Source organism: Pogona vitticeps, chromosome 4 (assembly GCF_051106095.1).
Source record: "Pogona vitticeps strain Pit_001003342236 chromosome 4, PviZW2.1, whole genome shotgun sequence".
NCBI classification, from domain to species: domain Eukaryota; kingdom Metazoa; phylum Chordata; class Lepidosauria; order Squamata; family Agamidae; genus Pogona; species Pogona vitticeps.
This window is the reverse complement of record NC_135786.1, coordinates 237,746,740-237,772,212: the sequence shown is the minus strand read 5'-3', so window position 1 is coordinate 237,772,212 and position 25,473 is coordinate 237,746,740. Positions and strand designations below refer to the sequence as shown.

Sequence of the window (25,473 nt, the reverse complement as noted above, 5' to 3'; positions counted from 1 at the left end):
TTCTGCAATTAATATAAATAATGCATTCATTAAATCTTATGTGTGAATCTTTATTTTGCATTTTTATTTATATTTTTGCTTCTGTTGTCATGGGCGCACCTGAAAGCTCCTGTTCCCTTAATTCACACAGAATGCATACTGGGGGTTAGACTGGATGACCTCTGTGGTCCCTTCTAGCTCTACAGTTCTGTTCCTTCCGATCTCTAACAGAGGCCTTTCTTTTTTTGAAATGTCATCCCTTGATGCCATTGAGGACATCAGAAGAACCCCTCGGGCTGCATCCTGAGATCAGAAGGTTTTTTGCCTTTTTGGAGTTACGACACAGGCTATGAATAAGTTGTTGTTGCCCCCCCCCCCCCGAAATTAACTTGTTCAATCTCAAAGGCCCAGCCAAATCAGAACTTGACAGAACTGGCTCATCCTAGCTCTTTGTCATCTGATAGGCATAGGTGTATAGCCTGCCTATGATCCTGGAAATTATATTTGACTGACATGGCTCTTGATAATCCCTTCTGTCTGTGCATTAATCTGACTGAGCCTTTCCCAACATAGTGTGTACCAGCTGACTGGGGATGATGGGCATTGTGGGCTGATATCAGTCTGGAGGTGCCAGGTTGAGGAAAATAGATTCCTCAGTCTTTTAGCACATTGCAGAATTTTCTGCAACCTTTTTAACATGTTGCAGAATTTTCTGCTGCCTTTTAACACGTTGCAGAGTTTTCTGCAACCTTTTAACATGCTGCAGAATTTTCTGCAACCTTTTAACATGTTGCAGAATTTTCTGCAACTTTTTAACACGTTGCAGAATTTTAACACATTGCAGAAGCTGCACTTCTGCTGTACAGCTAAAGGAATTTGCTTAAATTCCTTTAGTTGCACAGCAGAAGTGCAGGGATTCACAGAGCAGAATGAGTTTCAAGTTCCTCAGAGTAGTCCACCCCTTTTTCTTATCCACTGGCACTTACAGTTTCCAATAACTCACTCTGAGGCATGATTAGGTTTTTTTAAAAAGCGCTTCGTTTACTTACAGTGAACGGCTAACACCAAGCTAACAAAACATGACTGCTTTGAGCAACAGCCCTCAGCAGGCTCCCTGACTGCCAACAGGCTGAGTAACTGCAACAGGCTAGAGAGAGGGAAAGAAGAGCAGAGGAATCAGAGGCAGGAGGGAAAAATTGGTTAGTGCTGGATAGACTGGCAGTCACCTCTGTCCTAGCCACACCTGTTAGAGGCAGCATGCAAGCTTGCAGTAACTCCAACATCAATTGTAGTCTAAAAGTAGTGGTTGTTACCATGTGGCATCAAAGTCATTCCATGCTATCTGAAAAAAAGGGTATTATCTTCTCTGCCTTGAGTGTGTTGCCCATTTATTTTGTTGGATGCTCCTGACCATTAACTGGAAAGGGGAGAAGAATTACCTCCCTCTCTGTTTCCTCCAAGTCATACCCTAGTTATTTAAAAAAATCTTGTCTGTATGCTTTCTTTCCCTCTTTGTGACGTTGAAGACTAGAAACTTATGCTATCGTTCAGCCAATCTTTCCTTTGGATAGGTTCCTGACCAGAAGGGAAAGGAAGCATCGCCCTGTTTAGGAACGGAAGGTGCCGTAGTGGAAGAGAGGAAGGAAAAGAAGAAGGGTTCTGGACCAAAGCAGGAGAGAGGGGGCCGTGAAGGGCCGGAGGAGAAGCTAGAGGGCCACAGCGAAGCGAGGACAGTGGCGGAGGAGGACTCAGAAGGTGCGAAAGACCGGAAGGATAAGAAACTGCCGAAGGATACGAAGACCCAAGGAAAGGAGAGAAAGTCAGCGGGGGAGAAACAGGTGAAGGGTGAGCAAGAGTCCGAAGAAGACAGTGGGGTGGAAATGGTCAGAAGGCTTTGCGGGAAGGAAGAAGAGGAGGAGGAGGAGGCAGCGATGGTGGGAGGCACACAAGCAGAAGGCCACGCTGGGCGTCAGAAGCTGGCCAAAAGGAAGAGGAGCCGAGCCAAGGAGACCATCCACCAGGACGGAAAGGAAGAGAAGTCCCAGAGGAATCAAGGCCAGAGGGGCCCCCGGAAAGCCGAAAGCCGGCAGGGCGCCCGGAAGAGGAAGGCTGAAGAGGACGGGGACCCAACCAAGAGGAAGAAGAAGAGGAAGGAGGAAAACGGGGAATGCAAGGCGAACGCCAAGGAGGAGAGGTGGAAGTGGTAAGTTTTGCGTTTGGAGTGAGTGGAACTTATGACTCTGGGCATGTGCAGCCTCCTTCTCTCTCCCCAGCTCCCATTATACAGGCGTCAGCCTTTAGAACCGTGACTTTAGAGGATCAAGGAGTGTCTCTCTCTGCTGTGGATGTGATGCTGTGAAAAAGGGAGAGAAAAGGAGGCCTTGTTTGCTTTGAAGTCACCCTCTTAGTCTTCTTTTTTGCAGGCTAAGCCTATTGAACCATTCCTCGGAGGGCTTGGTTTCCATGTGGGTCAGTGACCTGGTCACATTCCAGCTTCTCTATCTCTTCCTTACACAGTTCTGCCCAGAACTGAACACACACTTCCAATTACAGTCTGGCCAGTGTTAGATTGGAGCGTTGCTCTTCCTTCTTTTGAGCTGGACACTGTCCTTCTGTTGATGCAGGCGAGAATTGCATTTGCTTTTTTTGCTGCTGCATCACACTCTTGGCTCATGTTTAGCTTGCGGTCTCTTTAACACACCTAGAGACTGCGTGGACGATGCTATTTGGAGCAGCTGATATTCCCTGAACTTTGGAAAGAAAAGGAAAAAGGTGCAATCATCTCTTTTGGCTTATCCTTATTATTGAAGGAGACTTAGGGTGCCGCATCCCATCCTGTACTTTGGTGAAAAGCAGCTGAGCCAAATGGATATACAGCTGGGCTGGATACAATCTGCTCCACCAGCAGCGTCTTCTTCGCCCAGCCTCTGCTGCAGCAGCAGAAATCTTGGAAAAGGCCGAAGGGCGAGCCCAGGAGCGGGGAAAGGACTACAACTCCCATCATTGCAGACCATTGACCGTTCTGCCTGGGACCGAGTGGAATTGTGGTCAAAATGCTCGGAGAGTACCAGGTGGCCCATACAGACGGGGAGGTTGGTTCCCAACCTTAGGTCCCCAGAGGTTCTTAGACTGCAACTCCCAGAGGCCCTCCCCACTAACTGTGTTGGTCAGGATTTCTGGGAGTTATAGCCCATGGACCTCTGGGGACCCGAGGCTGAGAGCCATTGTGCTATGGATGGAAAAATGCAGAAGGGGAGCGGAGACGATAAATGTATACATTTTTAGCAGGACCTGCAATGCATCTGCCAACCAGCCTTCACATATTGCAGGTGTCAACTCCAGACCTCTCTCTGCAAAACTGCACTGGTGTTCTAGATTCCATCGTTGTTGTTTAGTTGTGTCCGACTCTTCGTGACCCCATGGATGAGAGCATGCCAGGCCCTCCTGTCTTCCACTGCCTCTTGGAGTTGGGTCAAATTCATATTGGCAGCTTCAATGACCCTGTCCAACCATCTCATCATCCTCTGTCATCCCCTTCTCCTCTTGCCATCACACTTTCCCAACTTCAGGGTCTTTTCCAGAGAGTCTTTTCTTCTCATGAGATGGCCAAAGGATTGGAGCCTCAGCTTCAGGATCTGTCCTTCCAGTGAGCACTCAGTCTTGATTTCCTTCAGAGTGGATAAGTTTGTTCTCCTTGCAGTCCAGGAGACTCTCAAGAGTCTCCTCCAGCACCACAATTCAAAAGCATCAATTCTTCCGCAGTCAGCCTTTTTTTAATGGTCCAGCTCTCACTTCCATTTCCACTTCCATACATTCCATTATTCCATTACTATTTTATCCTAATTGTGGAGTTCTTTCACTTCTGTTTTCTTCAGCATTCAGACTTTCCCACCCTCACCTTTGAGTTGGCCTCGGTGAGGTCCCCATGCTTATTGTTATGCATAGACAGCTAGGATCCTGATAAATGCCTGGTTATCTTGTTTGCTTGGCATTTTATTCTTGGAGCAAAAGGACTAAGATCTTTTGTGTTTGGTAAGGTTGTGTTGCAGCTGTTTTAGTTAATGTTATGTTAGGGTTAGTATCTGTTTACCCACAAGGTGTCGCTGCAAACTCTTCCTTTTCATGTTTTCGGAATTCTTCCCAGCGGCAAACCTCTTTGATTTGCCGTTCCTGCCAGTGGATGGTGTTTGTTAAGTGAATGGATGATTAGAAGGGAGAAAGAGTCCTTTCATATTTATCTGGCAAGAATCCCCTTTGAACCCACAAGGACCAGTTTGCCTTAGAGGAGGCAGACTGCATGCCAAGAAATGGACTGAATTGAAGTTAGCAAAATATATCACCAAATAAATAACTCACTAAGGTAATGATTCCTTAGAGAGGGGGTGGTCATTTACTAGGTTTTTTTTTTCAAATCTTCTTGCTGCTTTTTCTCATGTTGCGTTCCACCTTCTTCAACATTTTGAAGTATTGGAGAAAATTGAGAGAGGGATGGATGAGTGGGTCAATAGATAGATGGACGGATCAATAGATATATGGATCGATCTATCGATTGATAGAGGATGAGAGTGGTACCTCTTGATAGCTGCTTTATATTAAAGCCTGCGGTGTGTGGCTGTAAGAGCAAAAAATTCATCAGTTTATATGCATTTAGGTTATAATAATCTCTTCAGCTTACAGGTTACTTTAATACTGCTTAAACAGAGACTCTTAACTGTCTTTGTTCCTTTCCAATTAAAAAAAGAGTTGTTAAGAAGGAATATAATATTTAAACGCTTGTGGGAAGGATAACGGGTAGGTGTGTGTGTGTGAATAACATTGCCTAGATGCATGGATGGTTGACCTCAGTTGGGATTTCTCTTAAAAGGGTCCAAGGAAAAAACAGTAAGTAGTGGGGGGGCCCTTTTTGAGGTCGACGTCTACAATTTTATTTATTTATTCTGCCTTTCGCAATCAGTGTGCTCCCAGCAGCATGCACATCTTTCTTTTTCCTTCTGACTTTATCCCTGGAGGGGCGGCGGGGGGAAGGAAAATCAGCCTGGGTCTCCCCAAGTCCATGCAGTAGGATTGCTAACCAACCCTTGCAACGATGTGGCTCTTTTGTAAACCTAAGCATGCAAGGAGAAGGTTAGAAATCTCAAAGGAAGGAATGGAAGGAATGAAAGGAATGAATGAATGAATGAAATCCAGAGTTGGAAAGGAGCAAAAACTTAATTAGGGACAGTCGTTCTAAATCTGTTTTAGCAATTCTTTAACTAACCTTCCTAGTATAATGTTATTGTTTAATATGTGAATCATTCGCTGCTTTTAGCTGGCATGTTGTGTTTTAACAAGCTAAGCTGCCTCGGGTCCTTTTTTTAGAAGAAAGGTGGGGCAGAAATATTTTGAAATGAAATGAAACAACTCCACAATGCTATGCAAGCTGTTGCAGAATCATAGGTTCGCCCTGCGAGAGGCCTGCTTCTCCAAGGGGTTTATGATTGCCTTTTGTTCTTCGGGACCAATGTTTGGACCTCTGCCTTTTTTTTTTTGCCAAGTTTAAGGGGAAGCAGCCCTGGATTTGGGCACAGGAGCCTCTCCTGTAACCCAGCAGGACCCGGGCAGGAGAAAACTCCCTTTTTGCAAGAGATGTGCTTTCTTTCAAGGGCTCCTTGCTGCTGCGGAAGGTCTAGTCTTGTGACCAGGGGTTGTCTAGCAACCTGTTTGTTTGCATCACGTGGCAAAGGGGGGGTGTGAGACTACATTTCCCATCTCCCCTGCAAGCTCTGGCATTGTGGGTAAGTCCAGACTGAGCGCTCTGAAAGAGCATTCAAGAAAGGGAGGAGCGCATGAAAGGAGGGGGGAGAGAAAGACCCTTTTGCAGGTTGGACGGGTTTTGCAAACCCCTTTTCTTGCCCGGGTCCTCCTCTCATCCCTCGGGGTGTGTGTGTGCATGTGTGTGTGTGTCCAGATTGAAGGCTGAGAAGGAAGTCTTTCCAGGTGAAAGGTAGGGCTGCTAGCCCATGTGGCCAGCCGGAGGACCGTCCCACAGCTTCAGCAGCCCCGGGTGGCTTGGCCTTTTGACATGCTCAGGGGCCCATGCGAGGCAGAAGCATGGCTGCCACCCTGCCAGCCGGTCCCTGGGGCACCCTCCTCTGGCCGGCCGTGGGTTGCAAGCGCCTGAGGCTGCCTCTCACCAGGATCTATGCAGCGTGCCGGAGGGTGGCCACCCTGAAAGCCAGGTAGGAAAAAAAGCTGCAAGGGAAACCAGGGTTAGGAGGAGGATGGTGGTCGCAGCGCCCGAGCACGGTCTCCAGAATCCTTATTTTTAATTTTTAGCAAACTTAGAACAGCTGATTTCCTCCCCGTAGGTTTGACACATTTGAGCACTAGCAGAGACGGACGTTTCGAAACAAACTCTTAGTGTGTGTGCATGTCTCATAAGATCCATAAAAGATAGGTGAATAAATTCTGCACCCATGCTTGCGAATCGCCATATTGTGGACGGCCTTTTGTTAGGCGAGTCTTGTGGGATGAACCTTGTGGGACTGTATAGATCGGTCAAATGAATGAAAACATACTTTGTTGAACTTGTATTTGCAAGCCAGTGATTTCACCCAGCCGATGCATGGGTCTCAAGGATGATCTGGGTGCCTATAATACTCCTGTAAGGCAGCGCTGGACAGCCTCCGTGCCAGCCTGGGAATATTATGGATGCTGTTCTGAATCCCATGTGGTAGAAATTGGGATTGTAATGTACAGCAACATTATTATTATAGCATTATTTTAAAAAAACAAAACAAAAGTTGTTATTTAAAAAAATGGGCCCAGCATCTTATTGTGGATTTACACTGAGATACCACCGTTAGATTAATGGCTGCTTTGTAGCCTCTAGAGAGGCACCAAATATATATATTCTACACAGTTAGGAGTTGAAACACCAACTCATTACAGTAATTGCTGCCGTGATTTATGCCATTGCACTTAGGCTGTCCTGAACATGCAATGCGATTATGGCCTGCAGTGGTGATGATGAAGCTCTCAGAGACTGTGGAACTCCCTCCCACTGGAAGCCAGGCTGGCCCCGTCTCTGTTGTCCTTCCACAAGCAAGCAAAGACCTTTCTCTTAAGGCAGCTTTTCTCTGAGGGACTGGCTGCCGGAGTGATGTTTTTAAATGGATGATTGCACCTTGTTGCTTTTGAATGCATTTTAGGGGCTGATTTTGTTTACTTTCTCTTAGAGTGGCATTTGATCCTCTCTGGTATTTATGCACTGAATGCTTTTAGCTTTAAACGTGGTCTTTTCTCTGATGTAAAAGCCACCTTGGCTTCTTTTTAAAGAGACAAAGTTGGGGTGAAAAAGATTTTTAATGAATAAAAGCAAAATAAAAGCAAGGTGTGCTCCTTATATCCTTATGGGCGGTTTACAAATTTAATTTACGGACCTTGGAAGGATGGGAGGCTGGGTGAAACTCAAGCTGGTTACCTAGATTTGATTCTGGGTCTTGAACAGAGTTTTAACTGCAGTGCTGCAGTTTTACACAAGGAGCATGCAATCAGACCGTATAGATTTACCTAGAAGCAATGATCGCTGTTCCCTTCATGGAGTTTTGCTTCCCGCCTTCACTGGCACCCTAGAATCCTATTTCTGCCTCTTCCATCTGGAGAGAGACTTTCTTTTAGCTCCTGTCCACAAAAGCCGCTTCCAGGATTAAATTCTCTGGGAATTTAATGTGCTGCATCGTCTGTGGGGGTTTCTGCCTGTGTTTTCTTGCAACGACAGAGGCCACACGTCCTCTGGACCGCGGTCCTTACCTTTCAGGGGAGCTTCGCTAGGAGCACCCAAAGCCTCTAAAATACTGTATTTTTCCATGTATAAGACTATACTTTTGTCTAGAATCTTTAGACTAAAAATGGAGGGTCTTATACACGGAAATATGCTGAAGAGAGAAAAAACCAAGTGGAGGGGAAAGCAGGGATCAAAGTGATCCTGCAGGGCTTTGATCCCTTTCCCCCTACACTTGCTAAGCCCCACTGAGATTTCTTAATTTTGGATTAGAAAAGTGGGGGGGGGGTCTTATACATGCGGAGCGTCCTATACACAGAAAAATACGGTATTTCAAAAAAGGCATCTCTGGGGTGTGAATGCATAAAGTCATGAGTCCGTCTGGAGAAAGCTAACGTTTGCCTCTCTTCCCCCGTTTGGTGTCTCGCAAGGTGGGAAGAGGAGAAGCACGAGGATGGGGTCAAATGGCACCAGCTGGAACACAAGGGACCCTATTTTGCACCACCCTATCATCCTCTGCCGGACGGTGTCAACTTCTACTACAATGGTGGGTAGCCTTATTTTGTGTGCAGCATAAAAGGGACGATCGATGGGTGCTCGGGGTTACTTCAGGGTTTCCATGCACAAGCTGGGAAGAAAGGGTTCTGGATCCAGAGGGCAAGAATCTGGTGCAAGAACATGATGATGGGGCCAACGCTTGTTCCTTCCAGGCAAACGTGTGAAACTGACCCCAGCCGCCGAGGAGGTTGCAACGTTCTACGCCAAGATGCTCAGCCATGAGTACACCACCAAGAAGGTCTTCCAGGACAACTTCTTCAACGACTGGATAAAGGTATTTGCTGTGCGCGCCCGTTGGCTGGATTTTTGGTGCTGTTGACGGTGTTCTCGAAAGGCAAGGAGGGGGAATGACAGAATAGGATCGGTAGATATTTTGTCCTTTTCATGCCGCCAGCCATCAGGACACGGTGATGAGATAAGAGATCTGAAGAGCAGCAGGGCTATGATAACACAACTGATAAGGCCCACGGAGATTTCTGGTGGTTGTTGTTATGTGGCAACAGGTCACCCTCAATTTACGGCAAACCCATGAATGAAAAGTCTCCAAAATGCCCTGTCCTCAATTGCTGTGCTCAGCTCTTATAGACTCACGTCTGTGGCTTCCTTTGGCGAGTCCGTCCATCTCATATTTGGGCTTCCTCCTTTCCTGCTACCTTTTCCCAGCATTAGTCTTTTCTAGAAACTCCTGCCTTCTCACGATGTGCCCAAAGTAGGATGGCTTCAGGTCTTTCTGGCAGTCCAGGGTATTTGCAGAGTTCACCTCCAGCACCACCTTTCTAATGAAACCATTTTTATCTTCCTGTCAGCTTTCTTTACTGCCTAGCTTTCACACCCATCCAAGGTGATTGGAAATACAGATTTCTTAATTTACACCAAGTCACCACTAGAAGTTCTGCGTTTTGCACAACTGCAGAACAGGACTCTTGCCAGTAATCTGACTGGATTTGATCTCTTTTGTCCAATCCTATCTGGTGGTTCCCAGGCCACATTGCTCTGACTAGTTCAGCACGTTGAGAAAGCTGTAAGGGGACACCTTAAACACTGAGAAGACTCAAAAGAGCAGTTTGATAGGATTAGGACAAAGTTGAGTTCACACTGTTTTTCCTGGTGCCGTCATTCTGAGTTTGATGGAGGCTGTTTTGTTTGTGGCTGGTATTCCATTAGCAGGCCTTCGTTCCTGGTGTAAAAGCTGGCTTTCTCCGTGTTCCCCTATAGGAGATGACCCCGGTGGAAAGGAAGAAGATCAAAGACCTCGGGAAGTGTGATTTCACAGAAATCCATAAGTATTTTGTGGACAAACAGGAGGCGCAGAAAGCATTGCCCAAAGAGGAGAAGCAGGTTTGGACTTCATTGTTTGCTGGCAGGGTTCAAACTTTTAAAATAAATACTTTTCTTTTTAAAATAGAATTTAAGGTTGTTTTAAAGGTTTTCCATTCTTTGTTTGCTAGCCAGTCTTGAAGGCTGAAACGGATTCAGGCGCATGGAATATGAGGTTACCGTTGGCAAGCAGTTAATGAGCTGACTTTCAGGAAGAAGCAGTCCTTAATTTAGCCAGCATCCTATTCTTTCAGCATCCGCTGGGGCTGAAATCCATCCTCTTAACTTAAAACTGCCAGAGAACTGAATAACTTTGATATCGATTTACTTATTATACTTATTGTAAGCTACAGGCATGCTTTGTGTAAAAGAGATTTCTCCCCCCCCCTTTTTTTTTTTTTGTTGTGGTGGGGGGTTGTTTCTAAACCCAGAAATTGAAAGAAGAGGCAGAAAAAATCATGGAAGAATATGGTTACTGCATCATTGATGGGCACCGGGAGAAGATCGGCAACTTCAAAACCGAGCCCCCAGGGCTTTTTCGCGGCCGTGGAGACCACCCAAAAATGGGGATGCTGAAGAAGAGGGTGTTGCCTGAAGACGTCATCATTAATTGTAGCAAGTAGGTGCTCCCTGTTTTCCAAGGATCTGTGGCATGTTCTTACCAGCTTGAGAGATGGCGTTCGCATCTCTTAGGGGCTGGAGCAGGAATGGAGGCAGGAAAGGCGATGGCCAGGAATCTACCATTCTCTCTCCCCCCCCCCCCCCGTTTCTCTCTTTTTATAATTTAAAGAATTTTGAGTTTACAGGACTGGATGAGAGTAGGTGAGTTATTTTACCAGTTCCACTCTCCACATGAGTTTCCATGGTTGAGTGGGGATTCGAACCCAGGCCTCCTCCTAGAGTCTGTCACTCTATCCACAACACCACACTGTGTATTTGTCCAGGGGGGTGGAAGAAATATTTAAAGAGTGGGTCAATCAAATGAAGGAAGGAAGGGAAACAAGAACAGTGGCCATTTCATAATCCGATTGATTGATTGATTGATTGATTGATTGATTGATTGATTGATTGATTGATTGATTGATTGATTGATTGATTGATTTAATTTATACCCCACCCCTCTAGACCATGTCTAAGTAATTTGTTAAATTATTCCTGTGTTTTAGATTCTGTTTGTTTTTTTAAAAAAGTCTTGTGGTCCTCAGCCCAAACTGAGTAAAATAAAGGATGCTAATAAATTCTGTGCTGCGGTTTTGCACTCAAGCGTCCTTTTGGTTCAGGAGGCGATGACTGTACTTGTCAATAAAACACAGTGACCTGCCTGTCCCGGAGACTGTGGCAGGGTAAACGAGAGTACAATCGCAGGTTGTCGAAAAAGTCCCAGGTAGCCAGCTAGGAATGCCATTTTGCTGCCTCCCGGACAATCTCTGAGAGAGGTGTAAGTGGAGCTGTGGGCCAAGAGTGCTGAAAAGAGACTCAGGAAACATCTTAAGCAGAAATAGACAGCTAAATACTTTTGGGTGTAGATATAGAGGGGAGGCTTGCTGAGATATGGAGAAGAGTTAAGCAAAAAATGAAAGAGAATAGGGTGAGGAGTGGATTGGTTTGGGGGAAAACTGCAAAGAGAGAAAATTATTCCTTGTTCTCCCACTAAGTTTTTTAAAGTTTGGTTTTCTTGCTTTCCCATTTCTCCCTGCCCCACCCCACTCGGTGGCAGGGATTCCAAGATCCCGCAGCCCCCTCCGGGCCACACGTGGAAAGAAGTGAGATGCGACAACACCGTCACCTGGCTGGCATCGTGGACCGAGAACATCCAGGGCTCCATAAAATACGTCATGCTCAACCCCAGCTCCAAGCTGAAGGTAAAAGCTGGAGATTCCCCCCTTTTTTTTGGAAGGGTTCTGGTGGCAGACACTTCTTTTTGCATCGGTCCAGAGGTGGGCTGCAAGCTGACTTGTTCGCACCTGACTGCTCTGCACGAGGGACCCTGTTTATCCGTATTCGTGGGTTGAAGCTAGAGGTGGTCACGAACCCCTCTTCCCTTGCCTGGATTCCCCCCCCCATCAGCTGGCGCAGCTCCTCTCCGCTGGTTCAACCAGTCTCCGGCAGGATCACGGGTTTCCCAGCCCCGCCTCCTCGGTGGATCGCCCACTTGGTGAATGGCGAGTTGCCCTTTGGCCAGGGAGGCGGCTAAAAACCTGGCACAAACCTCCGAACAGTAGTTTGTGCCCATCTCTAGTTGAAGCCAAGCAAATCTGAACCTAATGGGATTTTTCAAGGCTAAAATCTTTACGGTGGCCGGAGCCACCTTGAAGATCATCTTGCTACAGAGGAGATCCCCTGTTCTTGGGCGTTTTCCAGCACCAGTGATTCCACATTTCTTTGCAACCCCTCCACCCACCCCCCAAAATATTCTGTCTAAGGTGTGATCGGTGGCCACAAGAACAGCCTTGGGGAGTAACATGGGAGGACGGCTGGCCGCCGTGATTCTTCATCACGCACCCACACCCAGATGTCATTTGGTCTCGTCAAGCCTTGTGAAACGCACTGCTGTATTTTCATCGTCATTCATGATCAGCCTCAAAGAATCTAATCCAAAGTGTACTGCTTCTATACTGCCCCAGAGCACTTACACTCTCTGGGGAGCGTGCGTTTATAATATAATATATGCAGGCTACACCGTGTCCTACCCCCTCTGTGAGCTGGCTACCCAGTTTACTGACCTTGGAAGGGCGGAAGGCGGAGTCAACCCTGAGCATGTTCTGAGCAGACTCTTGACTGCAGTATTGCAGTTTAACCACTGCGTCACGAGGCTCCTATAGATTCAGGACCTTGAAAACATGGACTAACAGTTCATATTGCAACTGGTTATTTCTTTCTCTAGCTGTTCTCTTTGTTTTCCATCCCTCCACCTCTCCGTTATCCTTATTTCGAGTTAAAAATGCACAAAGTCAGCCCCCTTACAGAGTCACGCGGCTAGAAAAAACTGCTGTTTATCTGAGCTGACGAGTCCAAGGAACTCCATTTGAGGTTACCAATAGTACAGAAACAAGAAATCTCTTTCCTTGCTTCTGGAAGAAATATTTTGATACCGTAGTGAACCGGAAACTTGTCCAGGCACTCAGCTGAAAAGTGGACCCTTCTCTCTGGCTACTTTCAAAGTGATGCTTGTCCTCCTGATTTGCTTTGCTTTTCACATTTTCCATTCCTTGATTCCCCCCCCTCCAGAAGACCTTTACATTTCTTGTCTCCCACAAAACAGACACATTTCCCATCCCTTTGGGTCCCATGCCGTTTCCTTTTCTCTCCCGAGCTGGAACTGCCATTGATGCGCCCACGTTTTAAAGGATGTCACGGGTGTCTGCTCTTGGGCAGTTGTCAGTAATATAGCTCTGCTCGTCTGCTTCTGTATGTATAGCAGAAATGAAAATGACAGATGGACTGATTTATTTCCGTGTGAACATTTGTGGGTGATCCTCCACTTCCTCAGTGGCACAGATTGTGGTCCTTTGGCCACGGGTTTATAGACAACGATTTTATGGTGGTGGTCTGGGGGTCACATAAACCACAGAAGCTCACACTGAAATAAATCTGTCAATCTTTAAGGTGCCTGAATTCTTTTCCTTTTATTTTGCTTTTGCGTTTTTTCTCTCTCTCTTTTTTTGGTGGGTTTTAAGTCGTCTTCTTGTCTGCAAGAGTTCATGAGCCCCTGTGGTTGGATCCTGATCTTTTCCATCAGGAGAGCCATGAAGACTCTAGACTTCTCTCCCTTTGGGTGGGATGATGATCCAGGGTAGAAGCAGCCGGGGTAACAAGAGAGAAATGGTGTTCGTGGCTCTTTTTTTTACCAGGGGGAAAAGGACTGGCAGAAATACGAAGTGGCTCGGCGGCTGAAAGGCGTCGTGGAGAAGATCCGCGCTCAGTATCGAGCAGACTGGAAGTCCAAGGAAATGAAGAAGCGGCAGAGATCCGTGGCCCTCTACTTCATTGACAGAGTAAGGGTTGGGGTGGGTGCTTTCTGGGGGCCCATCACTGCTCTTTAAAAAATGGTCCAGGCCACCGGCCCCTGGAAACGAGCCTCTCATCCCTGTGATGACAAGCCGGTAGGCTCTGAGCAGGGACGGCTCTGCTGAGTGGCTTTTTGGGGTGATGATGGGCGCACAGGATAAGCTCCAATGAAAAGGCTCCAGAGCTTCAGAAAGAGATTTGAAATGTCACCTGCAGCTCCCTGGGTGGTGCAGGATAACAAGCTGTCCATGCAGAGATCTGCAGGGGGCTTATTTCCCTTCAAGTGAATTAGACCCCGGTTCCAGAACATCGTTTAGAGGGCAACATGTGCAAGTTATGGGTATTTTGAAAACCCTTTTTGGAAATTAAGAATGGAGGCCCTTCTCCTGTTGAGCTTTCCATTCAGTGGGAACTCCCCACCAAGGCTTTAGCTCAGGTTTCTGCTGCTGGCCCCAGGGTGCAGTACAAACAGGGAAGAAAATCTGCCTTCCACGTACACAGCAGCAACGCTTGAACCTGTTGTGAGGTCCCACAATGGTAGGGTTTGACACTCACGGGAAGCTCAGCTGGATAACGGGACAGAATGGTTAAAAAAAATTTAAAATGGAAACACATTTATTTTCATTTTTTAAAAAAAGTGTTGTTAGCCTTAACAACTGTAGGGTGCCTAGAAAGCAGGCCTTTGAGAGTAGGGGTGGGGAATTAGGAAGAGCATTCTACGGGGACGTTGCCACCACCAGGAAGACCGTGTTCCCAGTCCCTTCCAGCTGAATATTGCTTAACGAGGGATCCTTGGATGGTCATTAGAGATGGGGGCTTTGTCTTCCTAGATGAATACAAAGCGCCCCTGGCACAGGTGGCTGCCCTGATTGTCTCCCCCCCAAGACGTCACTGGACCACTTACCCTGCAGTGTGCATCACACATCACCGGCATTACCGTCGACGGCAGTATCGCTTCTCGCAGTAACGATGCCGGGGATGGCGCTCAATTTAACGGCCCCATAAGGATAGAAGATTGAGTCAGCCTTAAGCCTTGATACCCGTGCGCAGCTCCTGAGGAGAGTCTTCACTGCAGTTCTGCAGTTCGACTGCTGTGCCCCAAGGCTCTGCATTTATCCCTCCTTTACGCACCTTTTAGACGTGGGATTAAAGCTGAATCCTGGTGCGGCTCTTTTAAAAAAGGAGCATTGTTGCATTTTGATGGAGCGCGTGTGTGACGGCGGCTCCTTTGCGCCCCTTTCACAGCTGGCCCTGAGAGCGGGGAATGAGAAGGAGGAAGGCGAGACCGCCGACACGGTGGGGTGTTGCTCCCTGCGCGTTGAGCACGTCACGCTGCACCCTCGGCTGAACGGGAAGGAGAACGTGGTGGAGTTTGACTTCCTGGGCAAGGACTGCATCCGTTACTATAACAAAGTGCCCGTGGAGAAACAGGTAAGAGAGAAAGACAGAGTTTTTCAGGGGTTTAGGTCTCTGGCTCTGGAGCCAGAGGTTGGGAGTTCGATTCCCAAGAGGTGCCTCCTCATCGGGGGCTATGGACTCCGTGATCCAGGAGGTCCCTTCCAGCTTTGCCATTCTAAGAAAGCTAGCCCAGTCCAGGAAGCGACAGAGGCCGCTTCCTGGATCAATAGGATTCTGGATCTTAGCCCTCACAGGAAAGTCTTAATGGTTGGGAGCCCTGGACTCCGTCTGCGCCTCCTTCCAAGAGACAGGGCTTTCAGGAAAACCTTCGAACAGCAGCTGAATTACACTCACCGCTACCTAGAGCTTGAAGCAGAGGAAACATTAGCGTGTCTTTTCCCCTCAAGCAGCAAATCATTTTCCTTTTTCATGCCCTGCTGTTATCTGTAGCTTCATCATTCCTCCACCTGGTTGTCTCACTTCCTCCCTCAACTGCTTTAACACACAAAGTTTTCACAAACTATTTCTTTTTAAATTCTACTGCCTTTTTAAAGAAGTAAATCTATGGTACAACCACCCTTGAAATATGCCCTGTGCAGGTATCTGGTCTTGCAAGGGGAGAGTTAAACAAGGAGTTTTTTAAAAAGGGAATCAAAATAGCCAATAGCTTCACTGGAAGGAAAAATTAGAATCTTTGCTGTCACTTAGCTTTGAGGAAAAATTAGGGCTAAGGAGACCTTGGCCTGCACGCTTCTCTGCAACAATATTTCTGACGAATCTTTCCCATGCACAGTTGAGACGGTATATCATTTAGCAAAGAATGTGTTCCTCTGTGGTTGTAGGTCTTCAAGAATCTGCAGCTATTCATGGAAAACAAGGAACCCGGAGACGATGTCTTTGATAGGCTGTCTGTAAGTGTGGGTTTATTCAGGTTAGGGCTTTGAATCATTGCGATCGACTGATGTTCCTGTTTTTTTTCCCCCTGTCCCCTGCATACTGTGTTTTGTGTAGAGCATCCTCTGGGGAAGGAGATCTGCACTTCTCTGGCTGCTTGGTAAAGGGACATAGTAGTTGTGCCCCCCCTTTGATCAGAGCAGAGGAAAATTAGGGAAGAAGAGCCAGCCTTTCTCCACCACCTTGACCTGGGTGTGGTATCAAGGCACCTTAATGTGGCCATTCTGCTTGGTCCTGAGCCAAAACCCAGTGCTGCTGAGGAGATTGAGGAAGAGGTGTCTAAGGAGTATTTGAAAGGCTGTCCTACAGAGGAGGGGCAGGATCTGTTCTCGATCATCCCAGAGTGCAGGACACGCAGCCGTGGGCTCAAGGAAGCCAGATATAACTTGAGTACAGTGGTGCCTCGCTAGGCGATGATAATCCGTTCCACTGAAATCGCTGTTTAGCGAAATCATTGTCTAGCAAAAAGTATTTCCCCATTGGAATGCATTGAAACCTGTTTAATGCGTTCCAATGGGGAAGAATCGTTGTTGTCTGGTGAAGATCGGCAATCGGAAAGCCACTTTGCGAATCGCTGATCAGCTGTTTAAATTGCTGTCTTGCGAAGCTTAGGTACCGAAAACATCTGTTTGCGAGCGCGGAGGAAGATGTCAAAATCGTCGTCTAGCGAAAATCGCTTTCCGAAGCAGGGACCAAACATTGTCCAGTGAAATTCCCCCATAGGAATCACTGTTTTGCAAATCGCTATAGTGCTCGCAAAAAGCCAATATCTAGCGAAAAAACTGTCATGTGGGTTGACTGTCTAGCGAGGCACCACTGTATCAGGAAAAACTTCCTAACTATTAACAATGGAACTGATGACCCTGAGAGGTGTTGAGTGCTCTAGCACTGGAGGTATTCAAGAAAAACTTGTATAATCGCCTGCCAGATCTGCTTCAGTTTGTATTCCTGCACTGAACAGAGGGTTTGACTCAATGGCCTTATAGGTCCCTTCCAACTTCACTTTTCTATGATTTCTGTGAATGCCACAAACAATGAGCTGCACTTTCCATCACAGAATAAAAGTGAGACACGAATCTAATAAATGGCTGCTGTTACTGCCCATCACAAGATGGTTAGCTGGCTTTTTCTAGATGTCAATTTCTGAAAGCAGAAGATTTACTGGTAACGTGAGGGACTGGTAGAATGGTTCTATCGATGGAGGAAGGGGGGATTGGTTTGAGGGACGTTTGCTCCAAATTCAGGTTCCCAACCTTAGCCTCCTGAAATCCCGAGACACCTCCCAGCTCTTACCTGAAATGGCTCTTCCCCAGTTTTCTAAATTCTAAGTTCTAAATTTCAATGGCTGACACATTTTCACAGACCGCGTCGCTGAATAAACATCTCCAGGATCTGATGGATGGATTGACGGCCAAGGTGTTCAGAACATACAACGCCTCCATCACGCTCCAGGAGCAGCTGGAAGCGCTGACCAATGGTAAGTGGCTTTGGATAAACGCCCCGGCTGCTCGGCTGGCTCAGATTTGCACAGGTGAGGCCAAACTCTTTTGAAGCTCGGGTTCAGAGCGGTCCCTGTTTCGGGTCTCCTTAAATCCTTATTCCAGAACACTTTTTCCAGTTTTTGAGAGTGGCTGCTCATTTAATGGGTTTCTTCTGTCCTACCTGGGAACCAGGGTGGCTTAGAGTATCACTTAAAAAACTGATGTCGATTAAAAAACAAACGGGTTATAAACAGCAAACGTAATAACACCATTCTTTACACAAACAGTTAAAAACCATGAAAGCATCTTCATTTAAAAATTATTATCGAAAACTGGAAAGGCTTTAATACCTCCTACTCTGGTGGTCAGAAATACTAGTTCCTAAATGTCTCCCTAAAGGGGATGGAAGGTCTTTGCCTGATGGTGGAAGGGGTATCGGGGAGGTGGCCAGTCTCGCCTCCCTCGGCAGGGAATTCCTCAGCCTGGAAGGGGGCATCCGAAAAGCCCCATCTTATGTCCTCAAGTAACCGAGCCGCTGAAGACGGCAAGACAGAGAGAAGGATTGGTCTGGCAAGTTTCGAAGTCCAGGCAGGCTGGTATGAGAGAAGATGGCGCTTTGGACAGTCCAGATTCAAGTCCTGACAGGCTTTGTCGGGTGTAACCTGCACTTTCGAGAGCAGCTGGAATTAAAAATGTCGTTGTCTTCCTGCCTTGAGCAAGGGGTTGGACCCGTTGGCCTGATCGGCCCCTTCCAACTTCACGATTCTATGATAAATCAGTCATCTGTGAAGCCGCTGTAGGGAGGGAAAAATCGGAAAAGGCCGCAGGGTGGTGGAAACCATGCACATGCAGGAACAGGGGGTACCTTCATTCGGCCATAAGAAAATCATTTTCTCCACGGCTGCGCACCGAGTTCTTGTGGGTAGTTCCGACATTAAAGGACGTTGTTAAAGTCCGGAAGTCACATGGCTGATGGTGAAGCCAAGCTAGCTTCTTAGTTGGAAACGGTTGCAGTTTGCAAGTGGCTTATGGGAGGGGGGGGGAGAAGGGGGCTGGTTTCAAGCCCCTTCTTGGCCCTGCGCAGCTAGCCGTTTGGAATGGATGGCTTCTCTCTGAAAACAAAGAACAGTCCGGCAATCTAGCTTTCCCCCCTTTCTGCCTTTTTGGAATTCAAAGAATTCTTATTTATTAATTGGGCTGGGGGGAGGGAAGGAAGGAAGGGAGTGAACAGGGGTTGAGGTCTCCGACTGTGGAACCAGAGGTTGGGAGTTTGATTCCTCGTTGCGCCTCCTTCACAGGGGCTGGACTGGATGATCCATAGGGTCCCTTCCAGCTGTGCAGTTTGATGAGGCTGATGATGCTTCATGCTGGAGGGGTGCAGGTTTGTGTTTGGAGATTGTGTTTCATTCCCAGCATTCACCAGGGGAATATTTACACTTCTGTTTATTTTAGCCAGACCCTGTCAGCACTGAGTGCAGCACAAATACATATAAATACAAAGATAGATGGAAAGAAGGAAAGATATGGATATGGAGATTTCTCTCTCTCTCTCTCTCTCTCCATGTCCATGTAGATATGCAGGGAGGTAGGTATGTATGTGTTCTGTGTACACACAAACACACACTGTAGTATAGCTATACACACGCTTATTTCCCTCTAGCCTCTCATTTTATTTCAGAAGCGCAGTCCTATCATATGTCAAGCAAAAAAGGCCACCATGGAAGCAGGTTTGTCAAAGATAGAAAGCCGCAACCTACCAGTCTTGTAATCGTGTTTGTAAGTCTGAACGACTAAAAGCAAAAGGCCAGCATTCCTAAGTGTGAATTGTAATTTTTCTCTTTTTTTAATAAGAAGGTCTTGCAAACCCCCGGCCACACTTCATTTGAATGATTTCAGCGCCAGCCCATGGGAGGGGTCTCTTTGGCGAGCAAAGGGGAGAACCTAGTGTTGGGGTCAGAGAGAAACAGCCCTGGCGTCTTTAAGATTTTCTGCCGAGTCAAGGCGCCGAAGCATCAGATGACTCAAATCAGAGAAACAACAACAGGCAGCGTGTAGCCCATGAACTTGTTTTTTTCCCCCTCCCGCCACGGTGTCCTTTTGAATTCATTGGGGGCCGATTTCACTTTTCCTCTCCCACCATTGACTTCCTCCTCTTGGATGTTTTCTCTCAACAGAGGAAGACAACGTGGCGGCAAAGCTGCTCTCCTACAACCGGGCCAACCGGGCCGTGGCCATCTTGTGCAACCACCAGCGGGCGACTCCAAAGACCTTTGAGAAGTCTATGCAAACTCTCCAGAGTAAGGTAGGCCAGCAGAGGGGCGCTGGAGCGGCCCAGCCTCAGAGGCCGGCTGTATCTTTGCAGTAGCTAGCGAAGCTGGAGGGAAGATGAGGGAGAAGCTTTTCCCTTCTGCCAATGCCTCTTTGGGTCAGCTTGAACTGGGGAATCCTCCCTAAGTGGTGGTGGCCACATGTCTTTTCCGGACAACGCTCGGCACCGGCTAGCCCTGCTCAAGGGCTAATGAAAGAGGCAATAGGGAGAAGCTGTCGAGATGAACCTCCTTTCAATCGGTCGGGAAGGACGATGGAGAAAATCCTGCATAGCATTTCGAGAAGCAGCCGGATCCTGGGGGGTTCAGTCTGGAAACACCACGACCTGATCCGGATTCTTGCCCTTCCAGATCGACGCCAAAAAGAAGCAGGTGAAAGAAGCGAAGGCACAACTCAAGAAGGCCAAGGCGGATCGCCATTGCAAAAAGGATGTGAAATCCAAAGCGTGAGTGAGGCGGAGTCCTCTTTAAATGCTCTTCATTAGCCCCTGGCTATTTTTCACAGCACTTGCATGTAAAATACCTCTGGGTCACTTTTCCTTATTTGGGTGCTTCAAGCATCATGATTTTAGAAACTTCCTGATATCTGCATCAAATAGGACATTTCTGGATCAGACCAAAGATCCCGCTTCTTGGAGTAACCAACCTTCTTGATCCCAGTAAGGCCACGTGCTTTCTCTTCCAGCTCTTCTCCAAGAGCTCCCACCTCTAAATTGGAGGGTTTTTAATTGCCTTGAGGAGAAGCAGGAATTACGGATGGACCCTGGTGAATTTCTCGGATCCCCCTCAAGATCCCATTTAAGCTCCTGGTGGTTTTGTAGGAGTGGATTCTGCTTTTAAAAAATTCTGCTCATTCTGGTTATAAGGAATAGAAGTGAAATTGCAGTTCCTAAATGCCACTAATTAGCAAAGTGCTATCCGCTTTTCCTGGTGGCATGCCTGGCTGGGCAACAAGCACATAACCAGGAACATGACTAGCATCTCAGGAATTAGTGTGAATTCACCATCACAAGGGGTGGATCACCAGTAACATCCTAGCCCCTGAGTTCGGGGAGAAAATCTCTCTCTTTTTTTTTCCTATCCTAAGTAAAAAGTTTTTAAAAAGACAATAAAGAGGTGGCACCTTAAATGCTAATTTCTATATTTTTAATGGACAAGTCCATTAAACATCAAACATTTCATGGACTGGTCCACGAAAGCTGACAGTTACAAAAATAAAAAATAGTCTTTAAGGTGCCACCGTATTATTTTGAGGGTGGGGTGGTTGTTACTGCTGTTTTCTTTTTACTTTTTATTTTGGTTTTCACCTTGAACGCTTGCACAGAATAACCCGGCTGCCCCTTCTACACCTCCTGGGTACGGGGGGAGGTTTCTTCCATCTGTTTTAGCAGATCGCGTGCTCCCAAGTCTAGCGGTTCACCTTTTTCTTGCTGGGTGGGTTGCCTGTTTATACGCGTGACCCCTTTTCTCTCGAAGCAGCGCTGTGGAAAAGAAAAAGAAGATGGTCGAGAAGATGGAGGAGCAGCTGGCCAAGCTGCAAATGCAAGCGACCGACAAGGAAGAAAACAAGCAGATTGCCCTGGGCACCTCCAAGCTGAATTACCTGGATCCCCGCATCAGTGTGGCCTGGTGAGCGACGGCACTCCCATCCGGGATCCAAAGCCGTGGGTTTTGCGCTTTTGTGGGTGGCAAGACTTAAGGGACCAAAGCGCCAGGTCTCTCTCTGATGTGCTTCTTTCTTCTCCTCTTTTACACCCCCCTCCCCTCACCAGGTGTAAAAGGTTTTGTGTGCCCATCGAGAAGATTTACAACAAGACCCAGAGGGAGAAGTTTGCATGGGCCATCGCGATGGTGGACGAGGATTTTGAATTCTAACTGCCTCGAGAGCGTCTTCGGCTCGTTTTGGAAGACCGTTGACCTTTTTATGCCTTTATTAGGGGCCACTTTTGTGTGTGCAGAATACACTTCTAAAATAAGGTGGTGCCCAATGTTTCCTCTTTTGTAGGAAAGGAAAGACCCGCCCTCGGGAGGGGGGGCATTGGAAGGCGGGAACTGGCCACGTGTCCATTCATGGGCGTAACTCCAGGACAGACTTAAGCCGCCTTTGGTTGTCACCATTTCCTCTATTGGGAAGCTGTGATTCTGTAATGTAGACCATGCCAGATCAGCTCAAATATGCCGGCGAGCTATGATCCCTGGCTTTTTTTGAGAGACCCAGTTTAAGCCTGTAGTGTGTGCAGAGAGCTTGGAGATGTTATTTGTGCAGAACGCAACACCCGCAATTCCCCAGCCGGTATGGTCACGGTTGGGGGATTCTGGGAATTCTCTCCCGGAAGACGTGACCTTTTCAGCTTCTTCTTAACTTTGCCACTAACAATTTGGGTCATTCAAGCTTGTTCCTTTCCGTTGCCCTGCCCAATTTATGAGATGCCGGAAAAAACATCCCTGTATCCTGTAGGGAAGCATCAATCCGACAGATTGTCCTATCATGCTTTACCAGCATTTCTGGAATCGCTTGGACTAGTCCTCTAGTGAAATTACAGGCTACCTTTCTCTCTAGCTCTTTAGAGGATTCATTGCTCCTTTTTTAAAAATTCGTGTAGAAACAATCGGTTTGACCAGAAATAGTTCAGAGAGTTGCACATGAGAGAGAGAGGGAGAGAAGGGTGGCTTTCAAACTCTTCAGGAAGAGCCACCCAAAGATGGTTTTCCTAACCTAAGCCTTATATTCTCTGCATCAGAGATGTTCTTCCTTTCCACCCTTCTCTCCCAAACGTGCACATTAAAAAAATTAGGCATGCATCCTGAGACCGTTTGGGGTCCATTGAGGCACATGCAGGAATGCACAGTTGAATTTGGAACCAAAGAGCCATGATGGTAGTTGTGTAAAGTAGTTGAGATGAATCTTTCAGAATTTAATTTTTTTCTCTCTCAAAAAAGCAAGCAGATGAGCCGGAACCCTGTTGGCTTATGAAACTAATTGTACCTCATTTGTAAGGGTCTGATATGTGCACCCCGGTGATGCAAGCAGGCACGCAATCAAGATGCGCCCTGGCCCGTTGTCCGTGCGCCACGACAAGTTGCACAGACTTTGTGTGAATAGATATATGGGCCCTTATTTGAGGAAGGAAATGACAGCCCTTTACAACAGAGGGAAGGAGAGGTTCTGTTTTATTAAAAAGTGAAGAAAGAATCAGCGTTACATGCTGTAGAGTGGGAATCTTAGGCAATACAAGTCAATGGCGGTCACTTGAATGAACATTATACTTGGTTTGCACTGTGTATAGACTGTAGCATGTTGTTGATTTCCGATTGGCATGCACTGGTTTGGTTTCGGAAGATGCTGAGCTGTGCAGCAGTATCTGTAGCCAAACATTAGGCACAAAATGAGGGGAAGGATAGAGGAAGGGGGTCTGGATTGCAAAAGTTTACGCTGTCAATCTGCAAAAATTCCAAGGCATGGCACAGAAGTTTGGTGGACAGTATGTTTAGCTTATATTCATGGGTAAAGGGAAGATCGGGGGCAGGGGGGCAGAAGAAGCACTGTGGATGATGCCCTGTATCCTTGGCCATTATCACTCCTGGTTTGCTAGTATTCCTGTAAAGGACAGTTGGGGGATGTAAAGTTAATTCTGCTTCCCTATGACGATTTTCACCACTGGTGAATGTTATGACAGTAAGCACAGATACTAATTCAGTTCCATTTCCTTAAATAGTCCAGCATTTGAAAAGAAGTGCATAGTTGGTTAAAAGTGCTCTCGTGTCTAAAGAATTCCCACCGTCACCTTCAGATTTCAAGGAGCATGGGTTTTTGAGTGCACTCGCTTGTTTCTGTTTGCTGTTGCTTGGAAAAAGACTTTGTTAAAATATGATTATTATTATTTTTTCTGTATCGGTCTGCATTTTGGAGGTCAATGCTCATAATGAAAGCAGGAGGTGCCCGCTTAAGCCCCTTGACATTGCTGTGGCTTTGGAAACACACCTGCTACAAAACATAAAGGAAAATGTTGAACAGGAGAGTTAAGAAATATGGCCCAAATGTAAACAGCTTAATTTTGTTCCCCAGATTCCAAAGAAAGAATCAGGGAACACCTTTGAGTTTATTAGAATTCCCTCTCACTGAGAATTGCATATTTGAATTTGCAATATTCCCACAGCACGGATTGCACATGTGATGGGCGTGGAATACTTCAGAAATTGGAATTTGCACTCTGAACTGTGAAATGCTACTATTTTGGCATTTCCAGGATTTGTTTGGAATTTATAAATTACGTTTCTGTGTTTCAATGTTGTTTCTGTTCTAAGATATTGTGCTTGTTTCTTTGGGTTGGAAATTGTTTTCGCCAGGGAATGTAAACTGACTGTTTTCAGCTTCGCCTCAAAACCTGGGTCTGTTTCTGTTGTTCTTTACTACATCAGCAGCACTTATCCCCTTCAAGCTGCATTTCTCTGCCTTGGTTCATTATGTTAGGTCAAGGTATCCCTTTAAACCTTTGCCTTTCTCTAAAGATGCAAAGCGTGGTGGTGAGAGTGGAGATCTTCAACCCATACTCTTGTTTTCCTGCTTCTATGTCTATTAAAATTTTATTTATTTGTAGAGATGTTTATTGTGTTTCTCTCCCAAGCAATCCTGTTTTTCACCACACGGGGGATGATGTGGGCACCTGCCTCATCCCAGAGGTGATTCTCAAGACGGCTGAGCTGCAGCAGCCTTCCACAGCATGAACATCTTCATGTTCCCGGAGGCTTTTGAGGACGACAGGCCTGTGGGTCCCCAGGATGGGTGTAAAGCCAGAGATCGACCGGTTTATCATTATTTATGGTATCGGTGGACTTTGTGATCAGAGCCTGCAGAATTGCCTTTTTGGACAACAGCTTCCAGAATTCCACAGCTGGCATTGCAAAACATTGATTGATTGATTGATTGATTGATTGATTGATTGATTGATTGATTGATTGATTGATTGATTGATTGATTGATTGATTGATTGATTGATTGACCAACCTCCCATCTAGTAAAATTGCTACTCTGGGTGGTGCATGACCAAAATGTGTGAAGGAAACACAAATTATGAAACCCACTATAAAAGCATTAAACTTTTCTTACAAATAAGCAAGACAAGGCAGGCAGCAAAATAAGTTTCACATCATACGTTATTCATCTCCAGGCATGTTGGCAAGTTTTTGGGTTTAAGTCTGAATCAGAGTCTTTGGTTCCAAGTCTCAATTAAAATTAAGGGTCCCCACCCCAAAGATAAAGGAAGGGGTGGGTGGGTTCTGAGTCACACGTGGAATCTGAGTAATTGGGGAAAGCATCATCATCATCATCATCATCATAAATCGAGTCAAGTCACGAGTGCGACTTTAGTTCAACTTGACACCAAGTCCTATGAGTCAGGTCCCCATGCTTGTTCCTCCTTCATTCTCTGTCTTGTTCCTCTCCCAAAGCTTCCCTTAAAAGCTCTGTTTTCAGGAGCTTTGGAAAGGCGCCAAGGTGGGGCACCTGCCATAACTCGTGTGGGAGAGCCTTCCGTAAGGAGGGTGCCACCACTGAGGAAGCCCGGTGTCTGCTAGTTCCCGTTTTCCAGACTCCTTGAGTCAGCGCCTGCCATCATGAGGTCTGTGAGGGCAACAGACCTTGGTAGAAGATGCCCGGACAAGGAGTGAGGTCCCAAACCTTTTCAGGGCT

General features: G+C 46.7%; 1 protein-coding gene across 11 annotated transcripts in view; it reads left to right on the top strand.

The window, feature by feature from the left end:
* Nucleotides 1-24,381, top strand: part of TOP1MT (DNA topoisomerase I mitochondrial) — a 50,977-nt gene extending 26,596 nt beyond the window's left edge. For 9 of the 11 annotated variants that reach the window (XM_072999424.2, XM_078392033.1, XM_072999422.2 and 6 more), the window contains 14 exons: nt 1,551-2,182; nt 8,173-8,288; nt 8,452-8,573; nt 9,515-9,637; nt 10,048-10,235; nt 11,334-11,478; nt 13,468-13,611; nt 14,870-15,055; nt 15,865-15,933; nt 17,339-17,453; nt 19,632-19,759; nt 20,136-20,230; nt 21,264-21,413; nt 21,557-24,381. In XM_072999424.2, coding sequence (XP_072855525.2) covers nt 1,551-2,182; nt 8,173-8,288; nt 8,452-8,573; nt 9,515-9,637; nt 10,048-10,235; nt 11,334-11,478; nt 13,468-13,611; nt 14,870-15,055; nt 15,865-15,933; nt 17,339-17,453; nt 19,632-19,759; nt 20,136-20,230; nt 21,264-21,413; nt 21,557-21,659 — 2,316 coding nt within the window. In that variant the 3' untranslated portion in view covers nt 21,660-24,381. Of the gene's footprint in view, nt 1-1,550; nt 2,183-4,174; nt 4,340-5,014; nt 6,198-8,172; nt 8,289-8,451; nt 8,574-9,514; nt 9,638-10,047; nt 10,236-11,333; nt 11,479-13,467; nt 13,612-14,869; nt 15,056-15,864; nt 15,934-17,338; nt 17,454-19,631; nt 19,760-20,135; nt 20,231-21,263; nt 21,414-21,556 lie in introns of those variants that run through there. The other 2 variants (XM_020811832.3, XM_020811831.3) reach the window with 2 other exon arrangements.
* The last annotated feature ends 1,092 nt before the right edge of the window (nt 24,382-25,473 follow it).